The 13,873-nt window shown below is 45.7% G+C and overlaps 1 protein-coding gene across 2 annotated transcripts in view; it reads right to left on the bottom strand.

The window, feature by feature from the left end:
* The window catches only part of SIDT1 (SID1 transmembrane family member 1), a 69,787-nt gene extending 58,713 nt beyond the window's left edge, over positions 1 to 11,074 (bottom strand). For both annotated transcript variants that reach the window (XM_066599324.1, XM_066599325.1), the window contains exons 1-2: positions 10,952 to 11,074; positions 9,425 to 9,735 (exon numbers count right to left, since the gene is read on the bottom strand). In XM_066599324.1, the coding sequence (XP_066455421.1) occupies positions 9,425 to 9,616 (192 nt within the window). In that variant the 5' untranslated portion in view covers positions 9,617 to 9,735; positions 10,952 to 11,074. The remainder of the gene's footprint in view (positions 1 to 9,424; positions 9,736 to 10,951) is intronic.
* Positions 11,075 to 13,873: the final 2,799 nt, after the last annotated feature.

The following is a 13,873-nucleotide window of genomic DNA, read 5'->3' as shown; positions in this document are numbered from 1 at the left end:
TGTGAAATTTTTCTCACGTGTACCAATGTGAATGAACCAATAAAAGTCCATTAAAAATAAAAATAAGTCATGTTATTTGTATAGCGCCAACTTATTCCGCTTTCATGTAATTTATTACCCCACACCAAGCTGGGTACTCATTTTAGCAACCTCATAAGGATGGAAGGCTGAGTCAACCTTGACCCAGCTACCTAAACCATGCAGGGATTGAACCAGCAACCTTCAGGTCATGAGCGAGAGCTTAGGACTGTATTTCTGCTGCCTTAACACTCTTCGCCACACAAGGCCGCTGAGGCATTTACTTTCATAGACCCCATTCACTGTGTGTCACACGGGTGTAATACGTGCCAATATCATGGTCGTGTGAATGAGCCCTAACCGTAATTTCACCCAAAAATGTCTTGTAGTGACAGATATATGTACATACATTACATAGATTATAATGTACTGATCCTAAGTCACATGCTGTATTATATTCCAGAGCTGCACTCTATATTCTGCTGGTGGAGTCACTGTGTACATACATTACATTACCTATCCTGTACTGATCCTGAGTTACATCCTGTATTATACTCCAGAGCTGCACTCACTATTCTGCTGGTGGAGTCACTGTGTACATACATTACTTATCCTGTACTGATTCTGAGTTACATCCTGTATTATACTCCAGAGCTGCACTCACTATTCTGCTGGTGGAGTCACTGTGTACATACATTACATTACTTATCCTGTACTTATCCTAAATTACATCCTGTATTATACTACAGAGCCATACTCGTTATTCTGCTCATTGTTAATTGAAACAGTCAACAAGCTTGTACACCAACACATCCCTTAACAACTTTGCTCTATTTCTATAATGCAGGGGACATAGACATAAATCATTAAAACAGGCTTTCTGGAGACACTGAACAAGTAGGGGATGCTGGAAGATTCCTCTTCAGAAGCTGCAGAATTGTGATTGCAGCTCATTCTAGAGTTCAGAGTAAACAAAGTTTTCCCAGATCCACTTCTTTTTTATGTCAATTACAATCTGATGTATAAAGAAGATAGAAACCTTGCTGGGAGAAGAAGTGATCTGTAAGAATTTCCCCAGGTTTGTTGAGGAGGAATGGCGTGTAATCTGTTACATAATGGAATGTACAGCAGTCAGTGGAGGGAAAGGAGTTCATTACTTAACCATAAATAATGTATAGACAACGCTGGAAAAGCTGAAGGAGCGCCGAAAACCAATATATACTCAGGATTTTATATGCAGCGATTAAGGCTCTTTTACACGGCCCGATTCAACAGGCGCTGACTGACAAATAGTGCCATTCGGAGCTCGTTAAGTATTTTTTCAGGGGCCGCTCATTGCAATCATTCATCCCCATATACGTCGCATTCGCCAGCAGCACATTCTCCCCTGTACATGGGAGGGAGGGATTTGCTGCCAACGAGTCACCATTTTTATGCCAGCATGAAAGTTGCAATCAGCAATCTAGCAAGTATTTGCTTGCTCCTTGGCTGACAGCCAGTAGATTCAGAAGAGCCGATGATCGGGAAAATGAAAGTTCAGGCGAATGTTCATTCCCAATCATCAGCCCATCTAAAAGGGCCCTAACATAATACACCAATTCACTAAACGTGGGACAAATAGACAACCAAAAATCATATGAAAAATACGCAGATGTGAAGGAATCAATGGATTTCATTTACGGCGTAAATAAGCCTGCATGAATGAGCACCAGGTTGGCTTTCAAGTTACGTTTTGTGCAAGCAGCAATGGTTAACGGGGTTTTCCGGTCAAAAATACTACTGATGATCAATCCTCAGGATAGGTCATCAATAGTTGATCGGCTGGGGTCCGCTGCTCGGGTTCCGCTGCAGCTGTGCAGGTGCATGCTGTCAGCGCTGCGACGATCTCCCATGTAGCGGCTAGGGGCTGGTAGTTGCAGGCACGGCTCTCATTAAAATCAGTGAGAGCCGTGCCTGCAGTTACAAGTGCCGCCACTACATGGGAGGTCGGCTAGGGGGCTTCCACTCCGGCCTCTGTGTATTTGGAGCAGAAGTCTCCGCGCCGACTTCTGTGTAGTGGCTGGCACTGATAACAGCAGTCACGGCTCGCACTGATTCTAATGAGAGCCGTGCCCGCCGTTACAAGTGCTGGCCACTACATGGGAAGTCGGCGCGGAGGCTTCCACGCCGACCTCTGTTATTGCGGCGCTGACAGCATTCGCCCGCACATTTGATCAGTCGGGTCCCGAGCGGCAGACCCCAGCTGATTCACTATTGATGACCTATCCTTATAATAGGTCATCAATAGTATTTTTGACTGGAAAATCCCTTTAAGTCCTGCGTTCTGTCCTCCACGCAGAAAACTGTATGGGGACAGAAAGCAAAATGAAACCTACATGGCACCAGAGGGGAGAATATGTGAGGTGGAGATTTTGGCTGTATTTACATGAGCGATGTCATAAGGCTCTGTCGTGGGCCCAGGTATTGTTCAACATTTCTATAAATGATCTAGAGGAAGGAATTGAGGTCAGCAAATTTTATCATTTTCTCGACACAAAGTAAGGAAGGTTAGCTAACACTAGAGAAGACAGAATTCCAAAAGATATGGAGAAACTTGAACAGTAGGTAGCAACTAACAGAATGGTATTTAACAAGGAGTAATGCAAAGTCCTACATCTGGGCAAGAAAAATGAAAAAAAGCCCATATAGAATGAGAGGAATTGGGCTAAGCAGCAGCATATGTGAAAAAGTCTTGGGTATACTAATAGATCATAGACTGAACATGAGTCAACAGTGTGATGCAGCAGCAAAAACAATTCTGGGATGTATTAAAAGAAGATTAGGACCTAGATCAAGCAAGTTAATTACCCCCCTCTACTCTTTCCTAGGGCTCCATCACATGAGTGTCGTTTTCACGCTGAGAAGGCACGTGAAAAAAAAAAGCTTTTTTGACACGCCAAAATAATTGTGCATAAAAAAACCTGCAATAGGCGCGTTTTTTTTTTTTTTTTACACAGATATTTCACTCCGTCAAAAGATAGGACTTGTCCTATGTTTTGACATCAAGACGCCAGCGGATGCAGTAGACTCCTATGGCAGTCTATTGTGAGCTGGCCGGCAAAGGGAGAAAGAGCGGCATACTCACGAATATCAGCCATGATATGCACGCAGCTGCTATTCATTCACTCGATATAACGCTCAGATAGCTGTGCTGTTTTAGCGCGGCTATCCGAGCATTAAAAGGATACTCGTGTAAAGGACCCCTGAGTCAGACCTCATCTGGAATACTGTGTCCAGTTCTGGGCACCCAAAATTAAAAAAAGACATTGACAAACTAGAGCAAGTTCAGAGTTACCAAGATGGTGAGCGGTCTGCAAATCATGTCCTATGAGGAACGGTTAAAGGATCTGGGAATGTGTAGCTTGCAAAAAAGAAGGCTGAGAGGAGACTTAATAGCTGTCTACAAATATCTGAAGGGCTGTCACAGTGCAGAGGGATCAGCCCTATTCTCATCTGCACAAGGAAAGACTAGAAGCAATGGGATGAAACTGAAAAAAACGTTCTGACAGTGAGGGTGATCAATGAGTGGAACAGGTTGCCATGGGAGGTGGCGAGTTCTCCTTCAGTGGAAGAGTTTAAACAAAGGCTGGACAAATATCTATCTGGGATGATCTAGTGATCCTGCATTGGTTAAACCCGATGATCCTGGAGGTCCTGCATAACATCTTGTATCAGAGCTAGAGGCAGTACAAAAGGATACTAGAGCCTCCATTTCCCCCACCCCTGTATAACATCTTATATTGTAATCACTTACTTATATCAAGATTGCAATCACACAGAGAAAGTTTCATTCGGTTCGACAACTCCTAAGTTCTTGATCTTTTTTGACAATGACTCTATGTAGTGGAGATAACTGTGAAGTCATGTGTCTAGACTTATTATTTGGATGTAATGCAGTAAAGGCGGATGTCAAAAAATGGGTTCTATTCCCACCACTTTATAGTCCAAAGTAGCCCTTTAAGACTGGGAGTCCACAATGATGTACATATAACCGGAAGAAGCTGCAATGCGATCACATGCAATTAGCAGAGTGAACTCCCATAATACAGGATAAGTAGCTCACATAATTAGACTTCTTGAGAAATCACGGTCACATAGCATCACGAAGACATGCAATATAATGCGTCCCCACAGGCTTAGCTTACAGATGACATTGAATTGCCTTCTAATGCTCATTATATGTCTCTATAGCTTCCAGGCCTAATATTGTATAATCTGCTGCCTCCATGTAAGATACAGAGTCGATTCCCATTGTTATAACCACCAGCTAATATCCAATGTAACTGCCATGTGCCGCACGGACAGCAGCTAGACGGGCTGGGAGTAACTCAGTAAGGGGCAGGTAGGTGGTCTCAGGTATGTGGGGCCATGCTGACTGCAGTACATCCTACAGTTGCTGGAGGGTCCATAGAGGGAACACAACGATCGAGGTGGACACACAGATGGTCAATTCGGTTTAGGTCTGGGGACTTGGAAGTCTTGGAACCACTGCCGGAGATCTCTAGACGTGTGACATGTCGCATTGTCTTGCTGGAAGCTCCTGGTTCATCTTCATGGTGAGCGTATCGGTTGGCCCTCGCGCACCTCCGCAGCCGACGTTGACCTCTTACATCAGTGGCACTCCACAGTTTCCATGTCGGCTATTCCCATTTGTTCGCTCACGATACGCTTTCATCACAGCAGCACGCCAACACTTCACAAACTGTGCTGTTTGAGAAATACCGCCTTCGGCCCAAAAGCCAATAATCACCCTTTAACAACTCTTAGACATCTCCCTTGTACCCATGACAACAATGAGTGTTATGTAATCGCACACCCAGCCAGGCCACCACACGTCACTTCCTTCATGGGCTACTTGCTGCCGACATTCAAAGAAGGAGGTGGTCATAATAATCTGACTCGACTGTGGAGTTTAAGCACCAGTAAATATACGGCACTTGGTCCTGGGCTTAAATCCCCGCTGATAGCAGATGTGCGGTGCAGGATTAACCCTTTCCAATCCAATTTGTATCCTGGTTTTCCTAGGGGGCTTACTCTTTTTCTGCTATTATACAACGGCGCTATATGCTGGCTAAAGTCAGTACTGCATGGGGTGACTCCAACAGCAGAGAGGCTGGCAATATACAGTAAGAGAACCCCGACGGATGTCTTCCAACATTGGAGCTGTACAGCCTTAAATCATAATGTCTTCAGAGGTTAGACAGTGAATTGGAAAGGATTAAAGGGGTTGTCCCGCGCCGAAACGGGTTTTTTTTTTTTTCAACCCCCCCCCCGTTCGGCGCGAGACAACCCCGATGCAGGGAGGTAAAGAAAGCTCACCGGAGCGCTTACCTTAATCCCCGCGCTCCGGTGACTTCTCTACTCACCGCTGAAGATGGCCTCTTCCTCCGTGGACCGCAGCTCTTCTGTGCGGTCCACTGCCGATTCCAGCCTCCTGATTGGCTGGAATCGGCACGTGACGGGGCGGAGCTACACGGAGCTACACGGAGCCCCATAGAAGACTGCAGAAGACCCGGACTGCGCAAGCGCGGCTAATTTGGCCATCGGAGGGCGAAAATTAGTCGGCACCATGGAGACGAGGACGCCAGCAACGGAGCAGGTAAGTATAAAACTTTTTATAACTTCTGCATGGCTCATAATTAATGCACAATGTACATTACAAAGTGCATTATTATGGCCATGCAGAAGTGTATAGACCCACTTGCTGCCTCGGGACAACCCCTTTAAAGCCTCTGCTGCAGCAATCAAGTAGGAGCAGGTCGGATCCTCAGCTGTCGGACACAGCCGAGGACCCAGAGGAGAAGGGAGAAACGGTTTTTATCCGCTTCTGCCTTCTCCTTTCCCGGCTACATAGTGCTCAATGAGCGCTATGTACTAATATGTGAAAGTGCAAGTATTACTTCCACTATGCGCCCCGGCGATCACGTGATCACCAAGTCCCCCCTGCCCTATTACAGCCGAGTTGCCGGTTCCTAGCAGACCCAGATCAGCTCTGCCAGTGACCTGTCACTACAGGGGAATGTTTTCCCCTGTAACATGTCAATGACCCATGAGGTCTTATATGACGTCACGGGCGACACAGATGGTTAAAAAAAATAGTTCAAAAAAAAGTTTAGAAAAATTACAGAACAAAATAAAAATATATGCATAAAAAAAGAAAATGACCCACAACCAACGCCAACCAAAACTATACATATTATATATCAAAACGTCCGAAACAAAACGAGGAACCTGTTACCATACTTTATTTTAGAGTGAATATACTAAAAAAAAAAACAACATAAATTAAAAAAAACGCCCATGTGCGTGACACCTCATTTAATAACCAAGTATGAAACATACTAGACCTTTGAGGTCTCCCTTTTGGTGAGTTTTTGGGCTCTATTGCATCTTTTTCATGTGTTTTTCCAATAGAAATCCTATAGCGTGTAGTAAAAATACCACCCAAAAAAAGGCTTGTAAAAAAGCATGACAGTCATGGGGTCTTTACAAGCCATAAAGAAAGGGCATATTTCTCAAAAGCTGCACATGCTGTGTATTAAAACATGGCGTGACAGCTATACCTATGTAAACAGATCTATAGATTTACGTTAGCTCACACCAACACGGACCAAATGAGTATTCTGACCTGCAGCAACTATCAGCGGGCACCGGAACCTCCACCAATCACAGAGATTGAATACAGCAGTGGGCGCTCGCCGCTGCAGACTGTAATACCCTGTAATGTGGGGGTTGGGTGAAGTTACTGCCGTCATGATGAAAATTATGCCATAAAGGTTAATTACCGTAACTAAAGCTGATAATTAGATTTTCCAGCGGTAATTACACTACGCTCTGCCTGGTGGCTGCACGGTGCTGCGGGTCATTTTTGAAGAGGGAGTGACGTCACCGCTGACTCGTTCGCTTTGTGCAGCCCGTTTAGACGGGCAAATGTATAGCTGGCTCGTTCAGACGAGAATCGTTCAGTCTACGCGAATGAGAGGGACCGAATGGGCGCTGTTTAAACCCAACGATAAGCGCACGAGCCAACGATGGTTTCTATGGCGGCATAAAATGAACGCCGAACGAAAAGCGAACGATTCTCGTTCGTTATTAGCTCACGTTTAGACTGAACGAGTATCATTTACTTTCGCTCGTTTGGACGATAATCGTTCTGTCTAAAAGCACCCAAGTCTCTCCACAGCAAACAGTCGCGGTCCGTAGGAATACACTGGGTTACATGATGGCTGCAGCTATTTGGCGCAATTGCCTTTGGAAGAAGGCCGTTCATTTTACGCCATACTTATCTAGTCCTCGCCACTGTTTTGGGTCTGGAGTAGTTGCACTACTTTCTTCTGGCACTGACAGCGGAGGAATGTTCTGACGATACGAATGATGTATGTGAGGCGCGCTCACAACATACCAGAACACGGAAGAAACACGCCTAAACTACTGACAAAGAGGGGCGACTCATGGATTATTTTAGGGGAATTGCTCTTCAGATTTATAAGCCCAAAGGCCCAACATAATTCAGGCCGGACACGTCCCTATGGACGGCAAAGCAGTTAATGCAGCAGAGGTGAATTCGCCAGATGCAGCAGAGGTGAATTTGCCAGATGCAGCAGAGCTGAGTTAGTATGAAGAAGCAGAAATTAGTCAGATGTTGCATTTAGTGCTCCTGTGCTTCTCCATCGCCCTGCAGGTAACAACTATGTTACCCACACAGAGTTGAACGACAAAATCAGCTCTGCTACCTCTGATGCTGGATCTCTGGTTAGCACAAGTGCCAGGACCGCCTGTCACTACAGGAGAGCCTCATGATCAATCTTGGTCCTGGCGGTGATCCCGGGCACCTCTCATATAAAGAGCTGGAGCTAATGAGAGGCTATTGATTACTGAAAGCAGAGGCGATGATGGCGGCCGCGCAGATGGACAAACATTAGAGGTGCGCGCATCTCCTGCGAGGCTGGAAACAACCTCCAGAATTCTCCCCATAAGACAGAGTAAGGCCTCATGCACACGGGCAGATGGAGTCCGGAGTGGGCATTCTACCCCGGATTCCGCAGCAATAACCCTCCATAGCATACCATGGTAAAAAGATTCTTCATGAACACGCGCGGAAACCAATTGTGGTTTCTGCTCGCGGATGAAAAATCTCAGCATGCTCCATTTCACTGCGGTTCCCGCTGCCATTGAAGTCAATGGAAGCCGTCCGACCCTTGGCCCATCTGCAATTGACATTTTGAACAGGCCGCTGATTCCGCGGGAAAAGCAGAAGCTTGAAAGAAAAAAATCTTATAAGGGCGCGGTTTTTTTTACAGACCAAAACAGCATGTATCCGCGTGAGCGAGGCCTAACTGCGCTCTCACAAAACTTCGAAAGTTGTCAAAAGTTTTGATCCGGGTGCCAAGACCCTCACAATTGCTAGACCAATCCAGCGGAAGCACTCATCCAAGCGCTGTCACTGCTTACTGGCTGAAGACGGGCCAAGTCCATCTTCGGCGGGCAAACAGTGACAGCACTTGGGTAAGTACTTTAACTGTCTCATTCTAGCGATCGCTGGGGGTCTCAGCACTCGGACCCCACTGATCAAAACTTTTGATATGCCCCAATGACATGTCAAAAGTTTCTAGAAAGCACAGTTACCCTCAAAGAGGTTTACTAGGACATTAAAAAGTTAAAAGGGCTTAAAATAAAAACGGGATCCTCGCCTATCCTGGCAGCTCCGCGTCCAGGCGGGCAGTCATGTACCGTTCATTGCGCCCGTGACCGCCTGGCCACTCACAGGCTTCAGCTGTGATTCTTCTGTGGTGATGCTAAAGGGGTAACATCTGAGGGTCCCTGCAAGACTTTTTTTTTCTTTTTAGCAAAAGGAAGATGGGGCCGGTTGTAAAAGTGCGGAGAAGACTCACTTACACCCTAAATGACATTGGGACCCCACATTATTTCTCTCCCCCCATTTTCGATATTGTCAGGGGTCACACAGGTGACCACACTGATCATCAGCTTATTCACTGTAGGCTGCAGTGAGAATGAGAGAAGGACATGGGACCCCCCCCCCCCCCCATTCTCAGGACCGAAGTGGGTCTCAGCAGGGAGACCCCTACCAATCAGACTTCTATCAGCTATGAGATTTAAAAGTCAGTTATGGTACAACCCCTTTAATTACTCTTCTAATGACCCGTGTCATATATATTACTGCAGTCACATCCAGAGCTGCATTCACAATTTTACTGCATTCCTCTTTTCTCTATAATGACAGAAATGTGATGTAGAAAAAACACTGTTTAATGGATTGCCTCAAACAGCTGCAGTGTCCTGAGTACAGCTTTGGATGTGACTAGAGCATTTGCCATGAAGTATCTCCTTATAGATAATAGCCACCTACCTTGCCTGGCTTGCTGGTGTAATTGAAGGAGTAGACCTCCTCGATATTCCTGTTAATACTTCCAGTGTAATACTTGCCAAACTGCGCAGGTTTCATGTCCGTCGGTCGGGTCGTGGCCCTGGTCAGCTGTGCCAATATCAGAAACAAAAAGAACCCCTGGCAGATCCCGATGGTTAATACAGCAGACCCCATCGTCCCGATCCCCAGAGATGATCAGATCAGCCGGCGACCCCTCTCCATAGAGTGGAACGATCCAATACTGAGAAATATCTGGTCTATAATCCGTACAGCCGCTCCGGATCAAAACATGTCTACAAGAAGAGGGGAGAGAGTGAAAGCGCCGGAGAAATGTCCCATATCAGCCCCAATGTATCTCTCATCCGTCTGCCTGCCCCAAACATACAATGGACCGCTAAGCCAGCGCCGTCCCACACACGGCGAACCCCTCAGCCCACGTTATCCTACACACGGCACATATATCAGCCCATGTTATCATGCATTCATCACCCTATGTTATCATACACCCATTGCCCCATATAATCATACATGTAGCATGCATCACCCCGTGCTATCATGCACCCATCACCCCATGCTATCATGCACCCATCACCCCATGCTATCATGCACCCATCACCCCATGCTATCATGCACCCATCACCCCATGCTATCATGCACCCATCACCCCATGTTATCATACACATATCATCCCATGTTATCATACACATATCATCCCATGTTATCATGCACCCATCACCCCATGTTATCATGCACCCATCATCCCATGTTGTCATACACATATCATCCCATGTTATCATACATATATCATCCCATGTTGTCATACACATATCATCCCATGTTATCATACACATATCACCCCATATAATCATACATGTAGCATGCATCATCCCAGGTTATCATGCACCCATCACCCCATGTTATCATACACATATCATCCGATGTTATCATACACATATCATCCCATGTTATCATGCACCCATCACCCCATGTTATCATACACATATCATCCCATGTTGTCATACACATACCATCCCATGTTATCATACACATATCATCCCATGTTATCATACACATATCATCCCATGTTATCATACACATATCATCCCATGTTATCATACACATATCATCCCATGTTATCATGCACCCATCACCCCATGTTATCATACACATATCATCCCATGTTGTCATACACATACCATCCCATGTTATCATACACATATCATCCCATGTTATCATACACATATCATCCCATGTTATCATACACATATCATCCCATGTTATCATACACATATCATCCCATGTTATCATACACATATCACCCTATATAATCATACACATATCATCCCATATAATCATACATGTAGCATGTATCACCCCAGGTTATCATACATACACATGCCTAGTGACTGTAGACTCAGCAGGAGACATTGCAGGGACTGGAGGATCATGCACACACTGATCAGTGAATGGAGAGGATGTCTGGCTGCTGCATGAGAGGCTCCCACTCACCTGCCTGGCTGTGATCTCCCCCCGGTGCAGGTCTGCTGGTGGGCTGCACATCCAACCACCCATCCCCAGTGCCCAAGATGCCACAGCCAAGGTAGCAGGCACAGGGCGCAGCCAGGAGCCCTCCCCTGCAGCTCTCTGATTGGCTGCTTGTGTCCAAAGAGGTGACAACAGACCAATCACTGCAGCCTCTTCTCTTACATTGTTCTCACTATTTGGTTCTAAAAGGTGTAAGGTGCAGATGGATCAGAAGACTGACTGTGGCGCCACCTGGTGAAAAAGCGGAAGAATACACATTTACTACACCCTGATGAAATACAGCAAATATCACATAATCTAATCCAATCCGTGCTTGACCTACCGTGTAGAGCAGAGGTTCCCAAACCTTTTTGCCCCCTAGACCACTTGCCGTTTTTTTTGTGTTTTCCATAGACCCCTGCCTGCCTAAGGCCGGGTGCACGCGACCGGGTCAGATTCCGCATGCGGGAGCCCTCAGCGGAATCTGACCTTGTGCCCAGCTGGCACTCGCGGGTACCTGTCATTTCTTCTTCTCTTCTGTACTGCGGATGCTCCGCATATCTCGCCATCAGACATGCGCAGTACAGATTTAAAAATAAAAAAACCCTTGCTTTTCCCGCGTCATCGCCTAGCGATTAATGCAGAATCCGCAACTTTTTCGCAAAGTCAATTGTGGAAGGGCCGCGGGTCAGATGGCGTCTATTAACTTCAATGGAAGCTGTCCAAGCTGAATCCGCTTAGATATAGAGCATGTGATTTTTCCTCCGCGCTTGTGTGCATTTTTCATTAGCATGTTATGGGCGGTATTTGCTGCGGAATCCGGTGGCGGACGCCCAGCCGTGTGCAGACGGCCTAATATTGAATTTTTCTTAAAGGGACGCGTCGACCACTGACCCGGGTGGCAGTACTTGCCGTCTGGCAGTGGTCGGAGCAGATGCCGAAGCTGGCACTTTGCCAGCTTCTACCCTGCGATCGGACAGCTGCCGGAGGGAGAGAAGAAGACCTGCAGGATCCCCGTGACCGGCCCCATACCGCACAGGGGAGTATAATTTTTTTTAGTTTTCTGACAGAACCCCTTTAACTTATTAAAGTCATATGGGTTTCCCAGCTGACACGGCGCTGCTCACTTAGATCCGGGTTTTTGTAGAGCGGACAATTGTAAAAAAAAAAAGAAGAAAAACATATACAGTTTATATTCAGATCTTTATTGAAAAGACACAAAATGCATGCAAATATTTGGATTTGGGACAAAACAAACAGAAACCAGTAAAATTCTTACATAAATTTAGTACACAAATAATGCAGTTAGTGAGCCGGACGGGCCGGACGCTCTGATGGCGATTGTTCAATATCTGGCTTCACATCAGTGAGGTTTAGTCTCAGATCACCACATCCAGTGATTTGCAATCGATTTCTTTCTTTTTTTTTTTGCGAGGAGATTGGTGCTAAAACCCCTTCCCACGAGGTATGAGTATGGAAAAGCTATCAAAGACTTTCTTGTAATAGTCCATAACGCAGGATAAGCCGCGGGTACGATCGTGATGAAAACTTGTAAAAACTTGCACATGAACATCGCACACAAAGCAGATGGGTATAGTTCGCGCAAAACCTCTTGAGCTTTGGCGGATCATGTGAAAACAATGCGCAGTAGAAACTTTAGATGTAAATTAGCTGCTGCGAAGATCTGTTTTGTCCAACGCCAGAGAACAAGGAGTTTTGCGCGAACTCTACATAAACAATTTTATGAAATATCAGAGGTAATTTCTATGTCTATAAGTATTATATACACAATCTGTGGAAGGTGTATTATGTCATTTACAGAACGCCTTAATATGGACTATCAAATTTTTTTTCTTGCTGACATGGACCCCAGCAAGTCAAAATCGACCCATGGGGGTCCATATAGACCACTTTGGGAACCACTGGTGTAGAGGAGTACTGTATAACAGACATACTAATATATAACATCTAGAGATGAGCGAGCACCAAAATGCTCGGGTGCTCGTTACTCGAGTCGAACTTTCAGTGATGCTCGAGAGTTCGTTTCGAGTAACGAACCCCATTGAAGTCAATGGGCGACTCGAGCATTTTTGTATATGACTGGTGCTCCGCTAAGGTTTTCATTTGTGAAAATCTTAGCAAATCACCAAAGTCATGTAAAAAACACAGAAATGGATAGGGCAGGCGAGGAGCAACATGCAGGGCTGCATTTCGGGCTCCGAGGCCTCACTATTAAGCCACAATAGTGGCAAAAGTGAGACCCCCCCCACTGTCAGCATAACGATCGTTCTCCTCTGCCACAGCTGTTACAGCTGCGGCAGAGCAGAACGATGTTAGCCCATTGAATTCAATGGAGGCGGCAATACAGCCGGCTCCATTGAAAGCAATGGGCTGCCGGAGAGCGCAGGATGAATTTTCGGGAAGGTCTTAAAAATATATGCCCTTCCCTGAAAAAGAAACATTTTAGTGCAAAACAAAAAAAGAATAAAAAAAACGTACAGCAGCGGCGGAGAGGTACGTTTTTTTTAATTCTTTTTTTGTTTTGCACTAAAATGTTTCTTTTTCAGGGAAGGGCATATATTTTTAAGACCTTCCCGAAAATTCATCCCGCGCTCGCCAGCAGCCCATTGCTTTCAATGGAGCCGGCTGTATTGCCGGCTCCATTGAATTCAATGGGCTAACATCGTTCTTCTCTGCCACAGCTGTTTAGTTGTGGCAGAGGAGAACGATCTTAATGCTGACAGAATTTTTTTATTTTATTTTTACACATTTTAGGATAATTTTCAGGTAAGGGCTTATATTTTTAAGCCCTTCCCGAAAATTCATCCCGCGCTCGCCGGCAGCCCATTGCTTTCAATGGAGCCGGCTGTATTGCCGGCTCCATTGAATTCAATGGTCAGTGCTCGT

Source organism: Eleutherodactylus coqui, chromosome 4 (genome assembly GCF_035609145.1).
Source record: "Eleutherodactylus coqui strain aEleCoq1 chromosome 4, aEleCoq1.hap1, whole genome shotgun sequence".
Taxonomy (NCBI): domain Eukaryota; kingdom Metazoa; phylum Chordata; class Amphibia; order Anura; family Eleutherodactylidae; genus Eleutherodactylus; species Eleutherodactylus coqui.
The sequence above is the reverse complement of the archived record's forward strand: the minus strand, read 5'-3'. Positions and strand labels throughout refer to the sequence as shown.